The sequence below is a fragment of the Amia ocellicauda genome, chromosome 4 (genome assembly GCF_036373705.1).
Source record: "Amia ocellicauda isolate fAmiCal2 chromosome 4, fAmiCal2.hap1, whole genome shotgun sequence".
NCBI lineage: Eukaryota > Metazoa > Chordata > Actinopteri > Amiiformes > Amiidae > Amia > Amia ocellicauda.
The window spans coordinates 8,711,624-8,737,865 of NC_089853.1; the positions used below are offsets into that span (position 1 = coordinate 8,711,624).

At 36.4% G+C, this 26,242-nt stretch overlaps 1 protein-coding gene and 1 long non-coding RNA gene across 2 annotated transcripts in view; one reads left to right on the forward strand and one right to left on the reverse strand.

Moving 5' to 3' along the window:
* lmo1 (LIM domain only 1) overlaps positions 1 to 4,057 on the forward strand; it is a 28,955-nt gene extending 24,898 nt beyond the window's left edge. The window contains exons 3-4 of the mRNA XM_066700882.1: positions 1,156 to 1,281; positions 3,582 to 4,057. Coding sequence (XP_066556979.1) covers positions 1,156 to 1,281; positions 3,582 to 3,687 — 232 coding nt within the window. The 3' untranslated portion in view covers positions 3,688 to 4,057. The remainder of the gene's footprint in view (positions 1 to 1,155; positions 1,282 to 3,581) is intronic.
* Positions 1 to 26,242, reverse strand: part of LOC136747743 (uncharacterized) — a 129,392-nt gene that overhangs the window by 91,124 nt on the left and 12,026 nt on the right. The gene's annotated exons all lie outside the window — the stretch shown is intronic.

Below are 26,242 nucleotides of genomic sequence, written 5' to 3' on the forward strand. Positions count from 1 at the left end.
CCCTCTAAAACTTTTCATACTCTATAAACACTTACAACTGATGTAACATTGTGAATATTTGTCTATTGTGACAGCCTTGTAAAGATTTAGATCTTTTGTTTTTAGCTTCGTAACATTTACATCATGTTAGATGTGAAATGTTAGGGCCGAAGGGTATATTTTGTGGAAGTTCATCCCTGCTGCAGGAATTGTGAAAATTCTGAAAACACAGCCGTTTTAGCTGATTAAAAGCAAAGTGTATGTTGGAAATTTCTTTAATTGACAAAGAAAGCTGTGAGGAAAGGCTAATGTGTTGGTTTAATGTTAACTAACTATTCAAACATTGTGTTCTAAGTTATCAATAATGCATTGAACTACACACACACAAAACAGCTTTTCTGCTGTGTCTTGAACTTGTGTTGTGACATTGGATATTTTCTTTTACTTTACAATCCTTAGAATATGTAGAAGTATATCTGTGTTTCAAAATCTTCAAATTAAACATAAGGTCAGGCACTTGGAAAATGAAAATGTAAATCTGATCCAATGGAAGCTAGCTAAATTCCGCTTGCTTGGAAGAAAAGGAAGAGATTTGCACCGGTGCTTCTAATTCTGTTTGTGACCTTGATCGTTTGGCTCCTATCTAATAAGCTTAAACAAACAGGACCAAAAATTCACTGTGTGTGTTCTATCCATAGATTGGAGCTGCCGAACATCTTGTTACCTCTCCAAGGTTATATTTCCCTTCATAGCTTTTTTACTTTGGAGAGAACTGGTATCCTTGATACTGGAATCTTTTGAACTTTTGACTACATTATAGAATTTAGCCTCTTGTGTAAAATCCAGCTGGATTTGGTTGGAGCGAAGTCTCATTAGTTACATTGGTTTAAAGAAAGAAGAAGAAAAAAAAAAAACTTTAAACAGTTCAATTGGTTGCCTTAGACCTGTTTTCTTTTCTTTTTCAATGTGCTACGAGAAACTCTTTGAAGAGGGGGATTAGAGCCATGTGATAATTTTAATTAGATCATTAGCAAAGAATTAACATCTAGGTTTGTACCCTCATTAACAAAAAAAATCATGTGTGCCAAGATACATTTCTTTCTTAAAAAAACTCTTGGAATTTTATTAAGGCACAAGTCGCTACCTAACTTTTTTCCTCCTTTTTTTTTTTTTCAGGCTCTTTGGTACTACAGGGAACTGTGCAGCCTGTAGTAAATTGATCCCTGCCTTTGAAATGGTGATGAGAGCCAGAGATAATGTTTACCATTTGGACTGTTTTGCCTGTCAGCTTTGTAACCAGAGGTAAGGTGAAACGCATCAAGCTGTGCAACATGACCTTTGAAATCCATAATGCTATACTGAAACAGCTACCTACACAAACATTAGCCTGCTTATATTAAAAAATAAAATGATTATGTTCTTCCAGTTTGTTGTTTGGTAGTCAAACTGCATATATTCCAGCTGATGCCATCTTTCATTAGATATTATAATTTAATCCCTTTTCCCCAACGTTTGTTTTTTTAGCAGCACATGATCCAAGTTATTTTTGTTTTTTTAACCCTGAAATTACTTTTCTCCTTGCTTTTCGTTGTCTGTGGCCGATCCCAGGATAATGAGCTTGGAGAAGTCTTTCCTTTTTGTTCATATTTCACAAACTGATACAGCTGTCAAGTGAATGACAATGAGCCTGATCAAACTTTTTGAACGTTTCATTTAAATGCGTGGCTCCTAAACTGCAGCTTGAAGTAAACCCTTTTTTTTAATGAAAGTAAAAGATACAGGAATTTGACAAGATAAAGCAACAAACCCTTTGCAGACGTAAAATCATTAAGGTTCTTTGGCAATTAAGAGAAAGTTAATGAAACTTCCATCAATGAGATTCATTATTGACCACAATGAATACAGTTTTCTGAAACAAACATTTTTGTTGTTTTTGTTTTGTTTTTTCAGTCGAATTCCACACAACAGCAAACAGGATTCAAACATTATACATCAGTACGTGTTGCATCAGCTCTTTAAGTTACATGCCTATCATTTTTCTTTTCATGGCTCACATCCTGACAAGTTTTGAAACTTATAAATTATCAGCCCAAAGCAATCTCTTTCAAAATGTCAGTTTGCATTACACTCAAGGGTGTGTCCTCCCGGCTGCTGTCTGAAGACTCTCACAGCTGCTGGGTGGAGGAAGGAGCTTCTCTTGCAGCTTTGAACAAGAGAGTGATTGCATTGGACTTTCAGGTTTGTAAACTCATCAGGATGTGAACAGTGAAAAGACAAATTACAGGACATTGAAGCAACACATGGCGATGTATAATGGCATATTTTCCAAATGTCCGGAATTTGTCCTATATGACACCCCTGTACTGAGGGAAACTACCGAAAATAATTGTGTACTCTAGAGTCTGAAAGAACTAACTAAACGTCTAAACAAAAGAGAGCATTTTGGCTAAATGTCCAAGTCCAAATCTCAGGATGTATGAGACTGTCTCAGGGACTCGCATAGGGTGTAGCTGTGGGAAGCCCATTATATCATAGCTTCTTTTCCACTGCATTCCTGGTGACACTGCCACTACGCCAAGTACACAGCACACCCCAGCATACCCATTCCCCCATCTCGGCGAGTAATTCAAATCTAGAATCTCTACATATTACAAGGGTGGGTTCTGTCCTCGAGCTGGGCCCGAGATGTCTGCTCGCAGTCTGGGGATGGAGAAGGTCAGAACTGGCGCTGTAATGTGTGGGGCTTGATAGCACAAAGGGTTCTCTTCCCAGTGATGTATGACTGAATTACCTTTTACTGGCATAATGTATATCTGCACATAATTATGCTGAACAGCCCTTGGAATGGGAGTACTAGAACAGCTCACACTGTTCAGGCAATTACGATGGCCGAATTTCACACAACAAACAAGATACTTTTTGATTTCCTCAGATCTGCCACCTCATCCCAGAATTTAAATAGATTAACCCATATTGATTGATAAGCTAAAATATATAGGCCTAATCAATTGTGCCCTTCTCTTCGTTCAGGGGAGGGATGACTTCTGGACTCTACTTATATACTGTAATAAAGCAATTAGTACTTTGTATTTTTTTTCTCCAACTGGATTGGAACAAAAAGCAAGAAAGACACATTTTAAATTCTGGCATCAAAATGTGAATGTGAAACATTGGCCCTGTGGCTTGGTTTCCTAGGAAACCAGTGTGATGAGTGTGCCAGGACTGGGAGTGAGAGCTTGGTTTCGTTAGAAGCCAGACCTCTTGTTTACGCGCTTTGAAATACTATAATCTATACAACAATGGATTGTATTTAAAAAAGCACCTTTATGTTCACATCATAAGGGACTTCACACACCAAACCTTCTGAAGCAAAATGCAATCAAACCAAGAGAGTGTAATCGCCGCATACAGAACACCAATTACTGCGAACCAGCAGTAAGAGATGGCAGTTGCAAAAAGTGGGCAGGCTTTAATTGCTGCAAATGGCTGCCTTTTTAACAACAATGCCGTGCTTTTGGTTTGAAAACCAAACTTTGCTTAGCATGTTGTTCGAATGGTTTTGTCTTTTTCAATGACGCAAAACTTTTTTTTTTTTCCTTCAGGTTTTGCGTTGGGGACAAGTTTTTCCTAAAGAACAACATGATTCTTTGTCAGATGGACTATGAGGAAGGCCAACTCAATGGGAGTTTCGAAACCCAAGTCCAATAGCTGGGGCCCCAGGCTGCTGAGCCACACTGGATGGATGTTCTGTTGCACTCGAAGTGAAGAGCCTCCGTCTGCTTGCCTGCAATACTTTTTAATCCTTATTGGTCCCGAAGGACTGTATTGTAAATGTAATACTTTTTTGCCCCTCCCCCATCCCCAACACTGAGCAGTTACAAGTTTAGATGTACAGTTGTGCCTGCTTAGCCGAGCACTGTATTGCCTGTATGTTTGTGATGTTTGTTTCCCCTTTTGGGTTTTGTTCCTGGGAGGGTCTGTACAGTCTGTTTTTTCTGTATATATAAACTGGAACATTTATTTTATGAAAATGTAATGCAATTTTATTACTAGTGTGAATTAAAGATTCTTAAATGTTCAGGGTGACGCTTCTTTTTATTTGTCAAAAAAGTTACTTATGGGACAAGGCGGAGCAATGCTACAAAGTTCAGATTCATTTAACATAATAACGGAAATGCAATGCACTTTGCAATCTTGTTGGAGTTTTAAAACCCACCCAATAGGGTTTCATTTGAATCTGTCATTTACAATGTTGCTGGCTGAAGATCCCAGGAATTCTAGAAGACCTAGTAAGATGTAATTGAGTTGTTAAGGAAATGATTATAAGTATATATTCAAAATCACATATTCTATGAAAGTGTTTAACTCTGAGTAAAACCAAAAAATAAAACCAGTCCAAGGTTTCTACTGGAACTAATGATTAGCAACTGTAATGCCGTGTGGAGCATGCACAGTTCATGCTTTGGCTAAAGATGAGGTGCCGACATTCATGAGAGTGATTTCCATTAGAAATTACATTTAATGTAACATGCTACTAAAATACTGATCTGTGTTTTATGAAAAATGCAAAGGAACCACATAATAGGTATTTATTTATTTATGTAATGAAAACTGATCAGTTCTAACCTGTAGTATGCCAAATATAAGCCCTTATATGTATTTATTTAAACTCCTGCAAAATAACCCTTGGCTAATTCTTGGTCAATCCTGTCGAGACACGAAGACCATTGATTGTTATTCCTAGAGTGAATGTTTTCCCTCCATAGTCCCTCTAAAGTTTGTGGCTTTTGGCTATGTGTAATGTTTGCTATTTACTTAAAACTGCTGTATTCAGATTTATTGGCCCATTTTGCTGAAACACTTAATGACAAAAATAATGTAATGATTTTAAACAGCTATTAAAGAGTTAAGGATTTCATCTTCAATGCCTTCAATTTGAAAAGCTTCTACATATAAAGGATTCACAATTAATAGAGTTGCTACCGAGACTACAAAATCTTTTGTCATGCTACTTTTGATTTTCATCTGCTGGTGGTAATTGCATTTCTATGGGCACCCTAGGACTCTAAAAGATTGAGAAGATGAAGACTGCTTTAGAGATTTTTTTTTGGCATTTATAGGAATTGGTTAATGAATTGCAGTGAGAACTTTGAGAAAGCAGCTGGAATTTTCAAGCCCATCTGACACTAAACTAAGATGTACCCTTCTGTAGATTTTTTCCAAATCAAGTCCTTTAATTTTACCATAGAATGTTTGTACTGCTGTCACCAGCAAAGACCTCTTAAAAAGCCAGCGCCTCTTGTAATTGAAGAATATTTACTTTGTGTTTTTAGTCTGCCTTATTGCTGTTGAAAACATAAAGCATACATGCTCTAGGTTTCCATAGTCGTAAGGGTTTGGACCAAAATCTAAGATAACCACATGTATTTATTCCACAGCCCAGTGACCAAAAACTCTCTGAAGAGCGATTCTGCTCCCAAGACCCATCGTGCTGTGGTGACGTCATTTGTTCGAGAGGCAGTCGAATTATTAAGCAGTGTGTGAATGCTGCCCTTTCTGTTCCATGTTGATGCTGTAATGCATCAGGATATACTACATAGCCACTTGATATTTAACCACATATGCTTACTGGGTATTGAAATACCTAGGGGACAGTTGCACTTATAATACTTTTATCAGAAGTGGAAAGAGTGCCTGTGTTTTACAGCATTTAGCTCAGAATGAAAAGTTGACTGTAAATGTGCCAAACAGTATTTGTCTGTCAAGGTAAAAAGAAAGTCATGAGCTGAATGCCAAAAAATGTTTAATGCTCACAAACCTGAGTACAAGCAAAATCACTAAAAAGCACAACCAACATGTGTAAAATGACCCTTTCTTTAAAAGAAAACAACCCTTATTCTAACCTGCCATTTCTTAATATAGTCTCTGTTTTGCAGGGATATCATGGTTATGGGTGTTATATTCTGGAAGTACTTATTTCAGCAGGAAGCAGACCAGTGAAGCAATTTGCTAACAAATAAATCAAATGTGCAATCTGCATTAATTAAATATTCATTACAAATTCCAAAACACCGGCAGGTGTGCAAATAAAGGATTAGCGAGACAGCAATTACACCACATAAGAGTACCTTTTAATTGCAGCAACTGGATTGATTTACACAGAGACACAGGCAGCCTGTGTGCAAGAGGATGACTGGATGCTCATTAAAAAAAACAAAAATTCTCTGCCTCAACTGAAAAAAGACGAGTGAATATGTTTTCAGTGGTGGCCTTGTCCAAAGCCTATATGGCAGTACGGTGTGTTTTCAAGAGCCTCTATTCATTGTACATAGGAAACTGCAGACGGAGAATACCATGATCTTATTGGGGCGCTACAAGCCTTTAACAGAAAAGAAAAATCCAAAGCAGAAGACACACCCCCTTGTCTTCACTGGCATCTGATTACAATAATACTTTCAGAGTCCTTAGTGAATCGCTAGTGAATACAAACCCTGATTGTGGAAAAACTCTTGCTGACAACAATTGAACCTGTGTGCTGTGATGACTATTACTGCTAAACAGTAATGCAAAGTAGGCTCTTAATTTACAACAGGGTATAGCTAATTAGTATGTTTGTAACATAAAAAGATTAAATGAAAATCCACATGCAAATCATGTTGTTTGCTGTTGTGTATTATTAACTTTGTGAACACTGTTCATTTAGACTGTCAGTAGCTGCTGTTCTGTCACCACAACTACAGCCTCCCACAAGAAGTAGTTAGGTAGTTCATGCTTGCAGAAACTTCAATGATGTCCCTATATAGAGATGAGTGAATCATGTTTTTATTTATTCCCCCCCGCAGCTACCCTCTTAGATTCCTTGCTGACTAATTATCTTTGCCATGGCCACTGGATTCATTATGATTAGAAATTATTTGTTCTGAATTATTACCATCATTCTGCCAGTACATTTGAAATGTCCCTAATGTCTTCTGAATGTAACAGAATCATATATTGTTTGCTTAATGTAACTAATTCTTCTGCAGGGTCAAAATTGGGTGCATATGGTTATTTTATTTAGTTGTTCATGGACTTCACCCTTGTAAGATAGTAACAACCAGTTCAGAAGGTCACAGAGAGACGTGGTGCTAACAAGGAAGAAATCCACCTGTCCAGCCCATTGAGATTTCTCTGTGCTGCATTCGTTTGACATTGTCCCTCTCGGTACTCTGTCCTTTAAACCTCACTTGGCTGTGACTGCCAAATGAGGTGCCACAAGCAGTGATGCTTTTGTGATGTAGAATTGTGTTCATTAAACAAGGCCCAGGCAGGTCTAGGCTGCTGCAATTCACACAGCTGCACACAAATACAATTTGAAAACAGTGGCTAAACTGAAGGTTTTTTGTTTTGTTATTATTTGGTTTCTACCTCTGTCCACTGCATGTGGCCAGGGGTAGCTCCAACATTAATTATTTGTTAGTGTTTTTCAAAAGGCCAGTTGGTCAAAAGCTATGAATGTGATTGTGTACTGTTATGCAGCCGTTATCAAGGTACAGTGAAGCCTTTTTGAAGGTCTTGTGAAGGCTAAATTGAGGGAGTGTCGATGAATGCCTTACAGAATATTTTGATCACATGTTGTATTTCTGCATACACATAGTACAGATGTTGATCACCAAAGCATATTCTCTAACATGACAACACCTGATGGACAAACCAGGGCATTATGGTTATATGTAGGCAAGAAAATAATAATGTAAATCTGTGTGGGTGCATGTGTGTGTAGTTGTATACTTAGGGTGATTACTGATGCTTAAGAAAAGGAGCCAAACCAAACTAGTTTACATTACACTACATAGTATACACTACAAACGTATACCTATGCTGTACTGCATGAGTATCTTTTTATCTTATTACAGGTAACAATCTAAGAAACCCAACAAAAGCTATGACACTCTGTATTTTAAGTATACACACAAAATCAAGCTGTATAGAGAATACTTATTTACTGTTATGGGTCTGAGTTTTAGGCACTTCTATAGTAATACCTTTGTATGCACATATACACAATATGGAAGCACACAAAGTCTTGCTCATAAAATAACCATAAAGAAAGAGTATTAACGTGTTGAAAGTTGCACTAAAACATATTAGTGACCTCATTCTTTAATTTGCCTTGAAATTGGTTTTAGACCTGTATGACAAGCTGTGCACATTACCCCCCACACACACATTCATACACACACCCATAAACACACACACAGTCCGCCAACCCACACATCCCCCCTTCCCTCATTGCAAATAATGTTTGACTTTGAAGTGCTAATTTTGAAGTTTAGCCAATTTTTATTTGCTGCTTTGAAATGTATCCTTTAAGCGGCTGCAGCCCCAATGAAAGACACAGGCCTTTACGAATGAAGGATAAATGACCAAAATTAGATGCTCCTGGTTTTCATTTTCACGTTATATAACGATTAACAGCCACACATTCACTTTTAGATTGCAAAATAACCTTCATCTAGATAAGGAGGGAAATGTGTATGTATTTTAAAATGAATACACTATATTACCTGAATAACAGATGACAAAATGTTCACAATATATTTAATTCAGTGTAAGCCCACCCTTATAGATCTAACCAAAAGTATTGGGACACGTCTCCCTTCACTGGTGCCAAACTGTATCAGCTCTCATGTTTTTGGCTGGGGGGCTGTGATAACTCTAAAGATAACAGAAATCCACAACTTGGAACAGCTATATAAATCATGCCAAGATTATTTTAAGGCATTTTCTTTCCCACATGATTTTCCATTTGGTGACAGATACACATTTATTTTCACTGTAATCAATGCTTCATGTTTTTATGGTTACCTTTGTCTACAAATAAAATACGTTTTCCTCTTTTAATTCAATTTTAAATTCAATGTGTTTTTCTTTTCATTCCTTCTAATGAATATCATTTATACGTCTATGGTGAAACAAGTTTCAAGCAGACTGCATAATGGCCATCATACAAGGGGCGAGTTTGTCATCTGGTGGGAGCCAATGGCAGGTGGAAAGCTTGTGTTTATGAGCTTGTGCAGCTGTTGCTTAAATATCAAAGAGAAATAAAGCAAAAGACGGAATAGGAAACTTGGTAGGAGAATGGATGCAAATAGGAGGCCTTATTAAAACGGATCCACTTGTATTGAGTTCCAGGAATCAGCATGCTAGAGGTTTACGCAAAACACAAGCATGGCAATCTCACGGTGATAATCAATGGACTCCAATTAGTGATGTTGAGATTACTAGATATAAAAAGGCAAAAGTAAAGCTCACACTCCCCACCAATAAAGTGGAGTAAGAGAGATGTTCACAGGGAACAATGGGGTCATTTAGAGTTTGCTTGTGTACTGGACCTTTCACATCCTAACATAAAAAAAAATAAAAAAAAATTGGACTGCAATCCTCTCTATTTGCCTTGTTCCTCACATTTCCATTGTGGATGCATTTGATTTTTGTATTTCATAGGCATGGGTTTTCCTCAAAGAAGTCCATCAGTTTTTCAACGTTTACACGTCTCCTGTTTTCATGTACTCAATAACGTTATTTTTTGCAACCTTGTGAACGACATGCATCACATTATGCCAATAGCTGCAGTCATTTCTTTGTATGCCAGGGTAAGAGTATGGCTGTTTTCTCATCACAGGTGATGCCCAGTGTAACATAACAAAAAAGCTGATCAATTAAATCTCACAAATTATTAAACCATTCACTATCATTAACACTGGTCTGCATAATATGTCCCTTATTCATTATCATTACATTGCACCTTTATTATCATGTCATATTTAGAAAAATAATCCTTGGCAGTATCCTACCCTGCAATGTGACGACCAAAGGTAATTAACAGTGACATAATTAAAGGAGAGCCTGTACACATTATTTGCAGTACATCAAAGAAAAAAGAAAAAAAAAAAAAAAACAGACCAATACATCCGTCTAGTCTCCCTCTGTCCTGACAGTGTAGATGAATGATAAATAATTAAAACATTAATTAGACATATTAATGTTATTACCAGGCTGAAAAAAAGAGGTCTCCCAAGAAATTGCATGAGGTAACTTTGTATTGTACAGATTGTGTCCTTATCAGGATTTGACAAGATCAAACTAATATTTTATTCTATTAAAAAATGTTAATTAAGTGCTTCACACAATGATATAATACACCTTTGTCAGAGAATCATACCTATTAAGCACGGGCCTTCCGTGAGGCACTTGAAAAAGGAACCTAATCATGTAACCTCTCTCATTAGTCAACCATCATGTTATTTATTAAAAAAGCTTTACAGAGTAACGATCATTATGCATCACAATCAATATAAACCAATTTCATACTGCAATAATTGAGGAGAAATGTATTAAAACCTATAAAAATGTTGCATGTTTAAAAATAACCTGAACAGTAAGTAATATGAATTTACGCAGGTGCTGACACTGAGGAATTTCTCCTATCTGTTGGGAGCATTTGTACTATTATGGTTAGAAAATGTAATTATTGTAATCAGCCTTGAGTTTGAGGGCTGTGTTGTAGAAAACAGATCTGAACAATGAAAATGGACCTTGGTAATGGAAGAGCCTTGAATTCCACTTCATTTATCACACTAATGGATGTTGGGATGACCTCAATCAAAAATTTGTTTTGCAGTTTTCAGCAGAAGACTAGGCTTTATATGTTAAAATAGTTGATCAGATTGGCTCCTTATGAAACTATCTTTTGCTAATAACACTGCAGGCAGGGGCTGCTGTAAATAATACTTTGGAATGAACCTTTTTTTCCCCCTCTCTTTTTTCATTCTTTTTTTACTTCGCCATGGCCCTGGACTTAGCAATAAATTGCTTCTGTAATCAGCTTTTTGAAAAGCTTATTTACAGCTTGTTCTGAGTTTATTGTGATTCTTGAAATGAAATATAAAATTGGATTTCATTAGATGCACAATTTTCAATTCTAGTAAAGAAAGAAAAAAAATGTACTGTATATGGTGAATACAAGCACAGTGTATATACTACTTTCAAATTGGTTTCTTCTTACATTAATACAGTCTCCACCTGCTTTTAACATTATAAGAATCCAAAGCACAATGGGAATGCAAGTCAAGTACAGTTCTTGAAGATAGTTCAGAGTGACTAATCATGAGTGGCATCATTATCTGAGAAAACTGTGAAGTCTGTGTGTGCGTGTGCGTGTGCGTGCGTGTGCGCGCGTGTAGGCTATGTGATTGCGTGCATGTTTCAAATTCATTTACGGTGTTCGTTAATGCAACATTCATCTAACCACAGCCATACGTAAGAACTAATGCACAAATGGTGTACTTGATCATATTTTAATCCACCAAGTTATATAACATCTGAGGCAGTGCTCGCTCTGAGGAGTCTAACCCCATGGGCCTTAATTTTACTGATGTTTTAGTCAATATATAACCTTTTCTAGAGAGCTGGATCTACACTCCTCACATGAGCAAAGGTTTCCTAAATACTAAAAATTCACTTTGAGCTCAGACGAATCCATAAATGCCTCTCATTAAATAAATACATAAATAAATAAATAAAATACACTGTACTCTAGCCATATAGTATTAACCCATATGCATATTCATTCCTTTATTTATTGATGACATGAACCAAAAATGATGTTGATATAATTAAATTAACATTAACTGCATAGCCATAATTTTGTCAGGTACAGGTTCTGCACATAAATAAAATGTGTTGGTTAATCTTTCTTATTGTTCAGAAGTTTACATTGCAAAAATGATAATTTCCTATCCCGCTAGTGTCTGGTGCGATTAAAAAACTGTTTATCTGTAGATATGTAAAACACAGTCTTCTCAGTCACAAACAAGATATATTGCGATTTTCACTTGTATTATTTCCTGAGGTGTATTTACTGAACAAACCATTTCTTATCAAACTGCCAATCATTAGCAAAAATAAACAACCGCAAGCTAAACTACTGGTGGATTCTCAATTATATGCTTTTTTATTTTTATTATTATTATTTTAAATAGCACCATCTGCAGGTTACAAAACTGTTCAAGTTTTGATTTGCACTCTAAATGAAGAAAATTAAAAGAAGGAATTTGCTCTGCAGGCAATTGTTATAAAACAGCATCTGCCACATCACCGTTTGCATGTTTTTCAATCTCGGCCGAAGTACTCTAAAATGTAATTGACTCCATAAAAATGCTTTATGGGAATTCACAAAAGAACTGTCTACATCATCTTGACAAAACTCAACCTTGCAGAGACTGGAGTTAGATGTATAATTTCATATACAGGTCAAGGGTATCGTATCAGAGGACCACCCCAAAGTCAGCAGCTGATGGTGGAAGGGTGCACACACAGACAGCACTACAGTGCTGCTTGATGGCCTACTGCTCTCTCAAGCGCCATTTGATTTCCTTTTACATGGTTTTGGGCTTCATGCCCACATTCATTATTCTGTTCTTCTTTATAATCTTTTAAACATGCTTCATGCAGCTTTCCTGGAAATGTAATTAAATTTACAAGGTGACAACATTTTCCAAAGTTGTTTGATTAGCAAGCCTGCATATGCTGCCATACCTCGACGTTGAACATTAATTGTGCATACTTAGGGTAACAGAGAAAGACACTTTCAAGGAAATTTATCTTGTTCTCTTCATTATGACTCAATTGTGATTTGATTACTGGTACCTTCTACAACCACATCCCAAATCACCAGGCAGCGAAGAATTCACCACTAGGACAACTTCTGAGCAGGGAAGCCGAAAGCGAGTACAAGCCAAAACTACTGGAAATGTTTAACAAAAGCGGAGGCAATTACTAGGTTTTCAGTATTGTGGGATCTTCTAAAAACATACATATTTTTTGCCCCTTAAAGTAGGAGACATTCATTGTCACAAAAGAATGATGTTTGTTAAAAAAGGATTGTGAAATGTGCCACAGAAAATTATTGTCATTGCCTGCCTACATGGTCAACCCATAGGACTATATCCAGTATTTAAAGTTGCATGTATCATAAGACTTTTTAAAGGGTATAGCCCAATATATACAGTGAGGGAAAAAAGTATTTGATCCCCTGCTGATTTTGTATGTTTGTCCACTGACAAAGAAATGATCAGTCTATAATATTAATGGTAGGTGTATTTTAACAGTGAGAGACAGAATAACAACAAAAAAATCCAGAAAAACGCATTTCAAAAAAGTTATAAATTGATTTGCATGTTAATGAGGGAAATAAGTATTTGACCCCTTCGACTTAGTACTTGGTGGCAAAACCCTTGTTGGCAATCACAGAGGTCAGATGTTTCTTGTAGTTGGCCACCAGGTTTGCACACATCTCAGGAGGGATTTTGTCCCACTCCTCCTTGAAGATCCTCTCCAAGTCATTAAGGTTTCGAGGCTGACGTTTGGCAACTCGAACCTTCAGCTCCCTCCACAGATTTTCTATGGGATTAAGGTCTGGAGGCTGGCTAGGCCACACCAGGACCTTAATGTCCTTCTTCTTGAGCCACTCCTTTGTTGCCTTGGCTGTGTGTTTTGGGTCATTGTCATGCTGGAATACCCATCCACGACCCATTTTCAATGCCCTGGCTGAGGGAAGGAGGTTCTCACCCAAGATTTGATGGTACATGGCCCCGTCCATCGTCCCTTTGATGCGGTGCAGTTGTCCTGTCCCCTTAGCAGAAAAACACCCCCAAAGCATAATGTTTCCACCTCCATGTTTGACGGTGGGGATGGTGTTCTTGGGGTCATTCCTCCTCCTCCAAACACGGCGAGTTGAGCTGATGCCAAAGAGCTCGATTTTGGTCTCATCTGACCACAACACTTTCACCCAGTTCTCCTCTGAATCATTCAGATGTTCATTGGCAAACTTCAGACGGGCCTGTACATGTGCTTTCTTGAGCAGGGGGACCTTGCAGGCGCTGCAGGATTTCAGTCCTTCACGGTGTAGTGTGTTACCAATTGTTTTCTTGGTGACTATGGTCCCAGCTGCCTTGAGATCATTAACAAGATCCTCCCGTGTAGTTCTGGGCTGATTCCTCACCGTTCTCATGATCATTGAAACTCCACGAGGTGAGATCTTGCATGGAGCCCCAGAGCGAGGGAAACTGACAGTTATTTTGTGTTTCTTCCATTTGCGAATAATCGCACCAACTGTTGTCACCTTCTCACCGAGCTGCTTGGCGATGGTCTTGTAGCCCATTCCAGCCTTGTGTAGGTCTACAATCTTGTCCCTGACATCCTTGGACAGCTCTTTGGTCTTGGCCATGGTGGAGAGTTTGGAATCTGATTGATTGATGCTTCTGTGGACAGGTGTCTTTTATACAGGTAACGAGCTGAGATTAGAAGCACTCCCTTTAAGAGAGTGCTCCTAATCTCAGCTCGTTACCTGTATAAAAGACACCTGGGAGCCAGAAATCTTGCTGATTGATAGGGGATCAAATACTTATTTCCCTCATTAACATGCAAATCAATGTATAACTTTTTTGAAATGAGTTTTTCTGGATTTATTTGTTGTTATTCTGTCTCTCACTGTTAAAATACACCTACCATTAAAATTATAGACTGATCATTTCTTTGTCAGTGGGCAAACGTACAAAATCAGCAGGGGATCAAATACTTTTTTCCCCTCACTGTAATTCATCCACAGCAATGACAGGACTACTGTACCTACAAAATCAATGGTGATATAACATTTTGTCCATTCAGTTGCTTTGCCAGATCACTTTTTGAGCCTTAAAACAAGGCAGTCAAAGTTTGAAAGTAATTTTGAAAGTTTTTTTTTTTTTTTTTTTTTTTTAAATGAGGTGCATCAAAGAGGCTTTTTTTTCCTTCTCTCCAATCCTTAACTCAAAACTCTGCTGACAGGCACCTTGCATTGATGTCTTTCCCATCAGTGAAATTAAAGGCTAATTATAAAGTAATTTTAATTCAAAGCAGAAGTCCCTTTCATTTTTATAGACACATACACACAATATGCATATCTTTGTTACTGTGTTTTACGTCCCTCAGGTCCCCAATTAAGAGAGACTGAAATTATATTCAACACATATCCTCATAATTAGTATCAGCTGGTATGCAATTCTCAGGTATGCATATCCAATGAGTATATAGACAGGAGAGTCAGGAACTTGTCATTCATTCTTTCTGTGTAACCTCATGGCTTATGTAACATGCACGTAAATGTACAGCCACAGATAATGTCCTTATGTAAAGGCAATACCATATTTACAATATAAAATAGCTACCTGTATGTGAAACTTCTGGAACACCTAAAAGTGTAGTAACTGGTTGTAATGCAATTCAAATTTGATTATGAACTTGGATTGATTACCAGCTTTGGCTTCCATGTTAGGTGATTAATTAATTATGGCAGTGAACCATCTGCATTTTAAAAGATTAATAAACACACAAACAGCAGTTCCGTGTTTGATGGTAAACAGCTGAATAACAGTTGTAATTTTGATTAGACAACACTCCTGTATTTGTGCACTACTTTGCAGTATACCTGACTCTTCAGTTTGCTTTAAATCTGTAAAGTGCTCTGTGGCTACCCTGTGAAGGGCCCTATACTAAATACAAATTGATTGATTGATTGATTGATTGATTCTATTTACGGTGAAAGGACACATTATAATATGTTCCAAACCATTCCATCACAAACACTTTTGACTTTGTAAAAAGAAACAGTTTGAATGTCCAGAGTAGAAAGCCTTCAAATAAAAAAAAATAAAAAAAATGATGCCAGTAAATTCTTACCTGGAATCCATCTCCACTAAAGGCTTTTAAAGGTCACACACGTAATAAGTTCCAATGGTCTCAGTTAGTCAGATAAAGGGCTTCTTCTCTAGTAAAGGATGCTGCTATGTAGAAATAATTGAGTAATCTGTGGACCATTCAATTCAATAATCAGGCCAGCCAGCAGTGCTTCACAACTGGAGAGAACTGTGGGATTGTACTGGTATGTCTTTATACTAAAATGCAAACTGTCCACCCCCCCACCCCACCCCCACCCCCACGGTCAGTGACATTTAAAAGCTTACCTACAAACCTGAATTGTCCAAGCTGGTATCAGAAATTTATGAATGAAAAGGGGAGGGGTGGGGTGGGATACAGGAGTACTATGATGAGTTACTTTGTAGCTGTAATTGTTACTTAGATATTGTGCAATGTATTCATTTTTAATTGGGATCCAGTATGAGAATAAGCCACATATCCAATTAAACCTGTATTACACTGTGATTCAGTTAAAGTCATATAAATGTATTACAACATAACATATATATATATATATATATGTCAATTGTTTAAAATAGCCCTTTCATTTTCCATCATAAAGGATGTCCACCGTTGGGGGGAAGAAAGTCCTTTAATCTGTATTATTTCAGAACTATTTATAGCCTTAATTCCCCCCCCCCCCCACCCCCATTTAATCCAGAATGACTTTCAATTCAAAAAAGCTTTCAACTTTTGTCCGCTTTTATTTTACACTCTTCTTTTTGCAAGTTAAATCCTGAAAGTGCAGGGATAGTTTGGAGCTTAGAGATGAAGCTTGTGAGCATTAGCCTTCTTACATCAATCAATTCATAAAGATCAGAATCTAGAGATAGAAATTTACTAAAGATTAGGCACAGACTCTCAAAATCATGCAATTTAAATATCAAGTGGAAAATGTTAGAATTGTATCATCCACGGTTGCCACATTTCCAAGGTTCAACCTTCCTGCTGCTATTATTAACAGCATAGTTGTACTGCCAAAAATGGTATGGCATTTGATTGCTGTGGAAAAAAAAAAAGAAGAGCCATATGTTTTTTGGCAGGACTATGAAATGCTAATCTTTTCAATGAGTGGCTGTATCGTCTTCTTCATTTCTGTAATGAGCACAATGAAATGTTCGCACTACTGCATCCGCACCAAAAAGCTCATCTAGTAAGAAACTGACACACAAATCTCCCTTTTGTTTTTTAAGCCTTTTACTTGTTGGGGGGTTGGGGATTACGTGTCTTTCAATCTAAAATTCTTCCATCTTCTTGCTGGTTGCAAGAAACTAGTATCTGGAAAAAAAAAAGTAAAGCCACAGAGACACTGATAAGAAGATATACTGCCAAATACCAGCTGAAATTAGTAACCCAATGAACTGTCATGCATCTTCCCATGCAGAAAATCAAGAATGTTGGCGGTAAATGACATTGATTGTCCAAACGCTCTCGCTCTATTCTTGTCTAGGTACCTGTATTCTGTCTTATTTCAGCTCATGTCGTGACACAAAACCGCCAGGTAACACAATTCTGCCTAAACTAAAGCCATACTCCACACAATGTCACTCACACAGAATAGTAATATGCAAGTATAACATAAAACCATAACAGATGGCCTAAGAAAGTATAACACAGTAATTCAATCTAGAGGTCCTGATGCACACCACAAACAGCTTCATCCTTATTCGTGAAGGAAAGCTCTCAGCTGAATTACAGTCTCGCCTTTGATGCCCAAGCTTCCATTATACTATCTGTATTATCTTCCACCATGCATATTATAAGACATTTAAAAGGAAAATAGGGTATTTTTGGCCGACAGCCTTCCCAATGTATATTGAGAGATGCTGTAAAGCCAAAACAACAAAAAGATTACCTTCCCAAGACCTCTCTAGTAATTTCGCTACCAACACTTGACAGCCAAGGTAATTGTGAAAAATAGCTTTTACAGTATCATCTGTAGGCACTCTGAAAAAAACGTGCATAGTTTTGCTGTTTGTTTCCCAATCTTTTCACTCAGGACATTTTACCACGACTTAAGTCCTCCGGCAATTCTGTCTGAATTTATTGACACTTCCTTAAAGGGCTCTCCCATCAACAGCAGATGCATTCCCAAAAGAAAAGGGAATTTTTTAAAAACAACAGTTGTGCAGAAAACAGCTTGATACATGTAAATTAAGCAATTAAAAATAATACTGTATTATGTTTCATGTGAAGACTGGCATCTGTTTTAAGCTCTAACTCCAGTCATTTACTCTAAATAACAACAAGAATAATAATAATAAGGGCTGATTAAGTAAAGCTTTTTATTTTGCAGTTAAGTGTGAACAGAGCATCAGTGAAGATATTTAATCTGACTTGAAAACAAAATTATTTTTTACACACATTAAAACCAAGGAAGATTATTTCACGTTAATTGGCGAAGTGACATTCCGACGCTAACAAAACATGCCAAAATGCTGCTAGGTACAACACGAGGATTTTACTGGCTGAGTCAAATATTTGGATAACTTTATGGCTGATAACTCAAACATATCTTAAACCGTAAGTTAAAAACACATACACAAAAACAACGTATTTTTTCTTTGTGATGTCTTTGTGACAACCAAGTATTTTCTGATACAAAATGGGACCTAATTCTCCCAGCATACCCTAAATAGGAAATAATAAGATGCATCATTTTGGTCAGGCTTTGTTGGTGTGACAGGTCCTTTCTGATCAGTGAACCAGTGTCTGGGCTTTGTTCTAAGTACTGCAAATGTGTGTAAATGGAGAAAAACAAAAGCCTTGAACACAGCTCCTGGAAACAGAACAAAATAAGTTTGGTAAGCAGTTACGCTAAGTCTGAAGTATTGTTATTCATTCCAGGGAGGAAATATATTAATGCGGTGGGCCATATGCTGAAACTTTCCAACCATTTGGTGACAGCTTTTATGAGCCTAATGCAGTTTGTGATGTATAGCATAATAACCGAGTCCATGACTGTAGGGCCTTCCTCTTAATATTGTGTGGCTTGTGTATCAGGCAAAATTATTGTAATGAGCCAAATTTTCCATATAACAGCAATATGAGTTCATTACTCTTTAAGTTATATTGGTGAAGTAACCCATGGAAAGGGATGCTTTTATTTTGAAGAAATTGGATTTTAGACATAAATAAAATTAAGTTAATAACTTGCAGATAGCATAATGAAATAATAATTACATTTCAGTTATCAAAAGGTTATCTTATTAGTTTTTTTTCTTCCTCCTTCATCTTTGCTTTTGAAGAATAACAGTGAGCTTAGCAATGAGCTCTGCAATAATTCACATTTTAGTGCCTAAACAGGGTGATTTAAATTCAGCAGCAGGTTGAAATCTGCTGTTACATGTTATATAAAAACAAAACACCTCAATGTAGGAGTCTCTGCATTATTTCTAATGATGTTCAAACTTTGTTATTCACTTGTTGTCTGCTTTTGAATTCCATATGAGAGGCTAAAACCTCAGATTTGGAAAATCACTCTTTTAAAACACAAGTAATAGATACTATACACTTAATAATTCAACAGAAAACATTGCAATAATTATTACTAAAACTGGCTTTTCAGGGGTCCACAGACATTTTTTTTTTCTTTTTAATTTCTGCAATGTTAGAAGAAAGCTCAGGAGACTAATTTCTTTAAGATGAAATATTCACAGAGATTTACAAACCTTGGCTTTTGTTAAAAAGGGGTGGGAAAAAAAACAGGACACACTTAACACCAAAAGGAAAAAAAATCTGTTTCAGGATGTAGCGCTTAAGGTAGTTTTTAAATACACTTAATATATCTTGTTATACACTTTGAGAAACTGTTTCCATTTAAAGGCATGGTTCAATGATATCATCTGTGTTTTATATCAAATAATAGCAGTGTATAAAGGATACCAAGAACACATTCACTTTTAAAGCCCATTTTTCTTCCTGCACTATCACAATGTAAAAAGGAGAAATTAAGGGTTATCGTTTTTCCTGTAGAGCACCCTGCTTTAATTTTTTTTATTTTTTTGTAGTTCTCAAGAGATCTATTAAAATTGCTATTGATATGCAATTAGAGGAACTTGATCTCAAAATAAGAAAGTATAATCATTAATTATATATATATATATATATATATATATATATATATATATATATATATATATATATATATATATATATATATATATACACACACACACACATATGTAAAAAAATATGTTCTTCAGCATTTTACTTGTCTCACTACCCTACCTGAACAATGCTGCATGATGACCAGGAATTACATTAGTCTTGGTCAAGTGGTTTCAACGATGATTACTTGCGTAGCACGAACAGTGTGTCAGATTGTGAACATGGTTGTCATTCCCCTCCTAACAAGGCTATCCTAAATGAAACATATATGCTGAATGGTTTCAGAGAAAATGCTCTTGGTTATGGGAGAGTTCCATGCCATTGTGAGGTGTCCCTTTCTTTCTTTAAAATATAACATTATAAAAGACACAAATGAATATCTATACATGGAATGTCCCATTATTTATGGTATTTTATTTAATTATTTATTTTAGAAAAACAAATTACACCATGTATTTATCCTGTCAAAGTTACCTGCATAACCTTTCCTTTCTTGTAATTGCAGCCCAACTTTTCAATTACCTATTTAGAATTGCAGCTCAAAGCACCCTCCTCATCAGCTGATTATGCTGTCTATCAGCCCCGGCTCTCAATGCCCCTTTAAACCTTTGTAACTCACTCAGCTCCTTGCAAACAACGCAGTCGACTGTATCCCGTTTGATTATTGTTTAGTAATCTGAAACCTCTATGTATCGTATCTGATATATTTAGAAAGAAAATATATAGGGAAGCCTTTTAAAATAAAACATTTTGGGTCCCGTCTTGTTGGTGTAAAAAATAAATCCTAATTACAAACACATGCTGCAGAAAACATTTTTTTTTGTCATCGTCCCCCCCCCAAAAAAATAGAAAGAAGGGAGAGAAAAAAACAACACCAAATTCTTTTGCTTGTTGCCAAGGCACGCACAAGATGCTGGCAGCTACAAAGATTCAATTATACAAAGTGCAAAAAATAATTAAAAAAAATAATAGCACTTGAAAAAAATTGCCCCTCCAGAAATTGCGTGGAACAATAAATCTGTTAATTAGCTCATTAATATTCAATTGGGGTCAGTGGACTTAATGGAACCTTTTTCAGAGGCCAAGGAAATATTTAACACACAGCTTTACGTCTGCCTATTCTTATTATCAACTACGTACAGGCGGTCTTATCTAGCCACCAGATGGTTCAGAACAATACAGTGCTATTATCGTCTTACTGCAGCATGTGTGACTTGTAACTGGTGTGTGTCGGAGACAGTGAAGTATAGATACTGGAGCATTTAGTGTAATTGATATGTGGTATATATTGTATTGTTTAGGCCTGTTTGTTTGCACTGCTGGTATTCAAGGCAAAAAAAGAGTGGAAGATTGATTTTCACTGCTGCCATTTTTGTTCTCTCTACAGGTCACAGATAACTTGTCAATGCAATATTCTGACCAGTGTAAAATGCATCAAGGCTAAACTCTACAGCACTCCAGAGAAGAGTGGGTTTTCATCTTTGTAAATATAACCCCACAGTCTGCTATTACCTTCAGCTCAGAGACGGATGTTTTATTCAACATGTGAGGAAAAAAGTTGCAGAGGAAGACAGCTTTTTGTGTAGACAGGGTTCGTCTGTTTTCCCACACAACCTTAAGGGAGCTGCAGTTGCTATAATGCCAGAGTACCTCCTTTATTCTCTTTAATGTTTCAATCAAGTGAGCTGGAGAGTTGATGTTCACGTTACAAAATTAAAATGAATGCCCCCAACAAAATAAGCTTTTTATTATTTTATTGATTCAGTATTATAATGATCAACTTTTCTGTCTTAACTTTAACTGCCATGGTTTGATTCCTAAACACTGATATCCTAATTCTTATACTGTTAATAAACAAGGATAATGCTCCCAATTAAATGTAACTTGAGACTAAAGTACTGCCTGTTTACAGCAGTGACAGAAATTGACCATAGTCTACGTCAGACCAAAGCCTGTACTGAGCGAGTTCTAGCCAATGTATGTATACAAGAACTGCAGTGGCCTATAGTTTGCACTTATGAAGCCATTGATGACTATAAGAAAGTTGCATTTCCCAGATCTCTCTGCAGTGAAATCTTCATGTTGTTTCATTACCATACCTTATATAACAGATATCTGAAAGAGTTGATGCTTATGGATTAAAAGAAAAAAAAGTCTTTATTGTTGCAGCAAAGATGGCATTTTCATGATCTTATCCACAACTTCAGTACATAAACCAGTTCTTCTTAACACTACAGACACCAACTGATAGCATCCTCTTGTCTGAAAGCAGTCATCAATAATGTAGATTCTATTAGTTTACAATACAAATATTGTAATCTTTGTGCTGTGTTTTATTGAATATTGAAGTACTGAGATGAAGTAAGAAAAAACAAATGCAACCTGTATCTATTTATTTGGAAGCATGGGAATTATCCACGTTTATCCAAACATTATCCACATGGGAATTAAATCACACGAAAGGTGTAGCCACCTTTAAAATAGCCACAATTAATATATCTAAGCCAATATAATGTGCTGTGATTGAGCATCAACATACATAATGCTTTAAAAGAGGAAGGAATAACAGGCAATGCAAAGTCTTGAGATATTACAAACAAGTAAAATGTGTTGGCTACAGCCTCAACTGTTCAATGATAAAACTGCTTGTTTACTATATGTGCAATTAATAATCACATTTAATGCACGTCTCTTTACTTTAGAGATGGACATTTTTATGTTTTAAGGTCTAAAATGCTTAAAACACATTTTAATTTTAAAGCAATGCTGTGTGTTTGAACTGCATTGTTGTTTTGTTTTGCTCAGAGTCTACAAAAACAGATATGAGGTCTTGTCATTTTGAAAATAAGGTGAAACATTAGAGCACAACTGTGTGCTTTTTTCTCTGCTTGAAGTAAAGACTATGGATTTTCACTGAGATAAAAGCTGCCACATTTGTTCTAAACATGTCTGTTTATTGACACCATTCGGTGTGCACAGCAAGATTATTTCAAACGACATTATCTTCTTAGTCGGTTGTAAAAATTCAATTTTACTTTAGTTTATCTGGACAGAAAATATCTATAACTGTATGCTGGAGGTGAAGGACTTGGGAGAGATTTCTTTTCACCTCCGTGCCCTAGAAGCTTAAAAAGAAAAGAAAAATGATACACTTTGCGTGGATGTAAACTCTGCCAATTCAAATTTTAGAGAAGAGTCCAAAGTCTCTTTCTTTGGGGCTCGGGTGAGAAACCATTTCTAAACCTACATGTTCATCCACTTTTCTATTAATTCATCAAAAGACATAGTTAAAAGCATGCATTTCACTGATACAATACCTTGACATTTTGAGAAACGCTGATATACACCTAGTCAAAAGAAAGCAGAAAATAAAACACAGAAATTCCAGCATTTGAAAGGGTCTCAACTTTGCCATGCCAGGGGATTATGAAAGGGGTTGTAGCAAACTATACAATTTGACATCCCTGATTATGACTCCCTGTTTAATGCTATGATAGACACTAGGCTCCTGTATGACCTAATTTCTTCATATCTGTGCCGACTGGTTTCAGTCAGAGCCTTAAAACAATCCAATTTGGGGAAGAAAAAAAAAGTAAGATTCATTTCAGCAATTGCTTCATCTTGTCAAGATATTTTCTCACAAGCTAAGAGTTCTGTTTATGCTAATGGCTTAAAAAAAAGAAGAAGAGTTACAAAATATTCATCACTTGCACAATCCCTAAAATAAACACTGCAGGCTGTCAAATTAAAATGCATTTAAAAAGACGGAATCTCATTTGAATGTATATCTGTTACAGTATGTTATGCGGATTGCAGCTCATTTGTAATTACAACTATGGTCAATGGGATGTTTATGAAATTGAATTGGTTTGAGTTGGAGGAATGTATTAAAAAAAAAAAAAAAAAAAAAAAAAGGTCAATACATGGCTGGGATAGAGCTTAAAAAAAAAAAAAACCTCAGTGCAGTTCTGTATCTCTGCAAACACATCATCCGTGTTACTGCAGGACAAAGACCAGCTTGGAGGACAGGCTCTTTCCTCTTTGTCCGTGCAGCTAGTGTGGCTTGTCTTCTCCGTGTGCCTTGCTGACAGCAAAAGAGTCCGCATCGATTTCTTCTCCTCTCCTCCAGCCCGGAGAGAAGGCCAGGCACTAAAGCCATTGGCAAAGGCAAGAAGAACCCCCTGCTGTGCGCAATTGGGATTTGGAAACTTAAACACTTCTCAAGCACAAATTCCAGCCTGAGCAGCAGAGAGGGGATTCACTCGCACAACCTTTTTGATCAGTAGGTCAGCACTATCAGAACAGGCCCAAGACACCGTCCTGCTGGCCTGTAATAGCTAAACTCTTTCATTTCATCAAACAGTTGTGTCAACATTTTTTGTTGCCTACTGACTTTTAACACAACTGTTTGTGTTTAATAAGATCGGGGGGGGAGCAGAGGCTGTGAGTGCAATTCACTTTTGTAGTCATTTTTATTACCCAATTTCTGGATAAAGAATATCATATTTAACAACAAAAAACAAGTTCTGAAATGCATCTCTGAGCTTAATAAATTCCCAGAAAATAAATGTATAATTTGCCAAGTATTCATAGTAAGCTTGCTGTATTTTGTAAGAACAATAATAACCAGTGGAAAACCAATGCCAATTGAAAAATATGCCCTAATCTTTGACCTACAAGCAAAAACACAAATTACAAATGTGAACCCATTACGGCTTAATTTATTGTTAGAATCCACATTCTACTACTTACATTAAGCAAAAATGCTATAGAGTACAACTTAGGGTACAAACTGTGATTTGGTCTAGGCCCATGTGATGACAGCAGTAAAGAAGAAGAGGTCTCTATGAACAGAAGTGAAATACCATATGTGATTGCAAAAGAAGAAGGCTATGTCATAAAGAAGATGAAAAACAGTAAAGCACCATGATGATGGAGATTATGAAATCACAACGGAGATACTAAAAGAAGCTGGAGAAGAAATGGAGAAGATGCTGGCAAAACTTTTCACAAAGTCTCAGAAATAAACAAAAAACAGATAAACGGAACCGTGCCATTGTCATTCCTCTGAGGAACTATAGGCCCATTGGTCTACTTCTCATATTACACAAAGTATTTACAAAGATATTAACACATCGAATTCAAGACACACTGGATTTCACCCAACTAAGGGAACATGCAGGATTCAGAAGTGGATATAACACAATGGATCATATATGAGTTGAACAAAAAGTATTGGAAAATGCAGAGAATATGAGCCTTCTCTTTTCCTGGGCTTTGTTGATTACAAGAACGGATTTGATTCAATATACACACTCAATCATCAGATCTCTAAGAAATCAAAACACTGAAGAAACCTATATAATACCCATTAAATATATCTAAAATGATACATCAACAATTTTACTTTGTAAAGGAGTGTCAAGGAGACACAAATTAAAAATAAAAACTGAAATAGGTTGGTTTAAAGTGTCCACCCTCCTTGTAATAGCAAACCTAACTTAACTAGGATGTAACCAATCTCCATCACACACCAAGTTAAGTGGTCTTCACCTGTGTTAAACTGTAGTGATTCACATGATTTCAGGATAAATTCAGCAGTTCCTGTAGGTTCCCTCTACTGGGTAATGCATTTCAAAGTAAAGACTTTACCACAAACACCAAGGAACTTTCAAAATAACCAAAATGTTCTTGAGTGATCCAGTCAGTCCTAAGACCTAAATCCAACTGAACATCAGGCATGACTTGATGTGTCCATCAACACTTGACACAGCTTGAAGAGTTTTGTAAAAAGTCAAATATTGCCAAATCTAGTTGTGCAAAGTTGGATCAATCCCAACAGACACACAGTTGTAATTGCTGCCAAAGGTGCTTCCATAAAGTATTAACTCAGGGGTCCAATTATTATATTTCACTGTTGTATTTTTTATAATTTTGCAATAAAACCTTTTTCCCTTAACAGTATGGATTATGGTGTGTAGATAAGTGAAAAAAAAAAATCCTAATTTAAATGCATGAAACTCTGAGGCACTGACAACAAAATGTGAAAAAGTTCAACTGGGTGTAGACTTTCTATAGGCACTGTATATGAGTTTCATGCATTTAAATTGGGATATTTTTTCTACTTATCTACACACCATACTCCAAAATGTTAAGGAGTAAAGTTTTTATTGTAAAAAAAATGATATATTAAAAATACAAAAATGTATACATATAGACTTTCAACATAATTTTGCACAGCAAAGGCTCTAAGAAAGACATGCCACATGTTGTAACAAAACAATCTAAATAGATTAATCACTTAAAGCACACCTGTTGTTTTTAATTACTTACTTGTTTCAGTGGGTTTTGTTTAGTTTTTTTGTCTTTTCTTTGC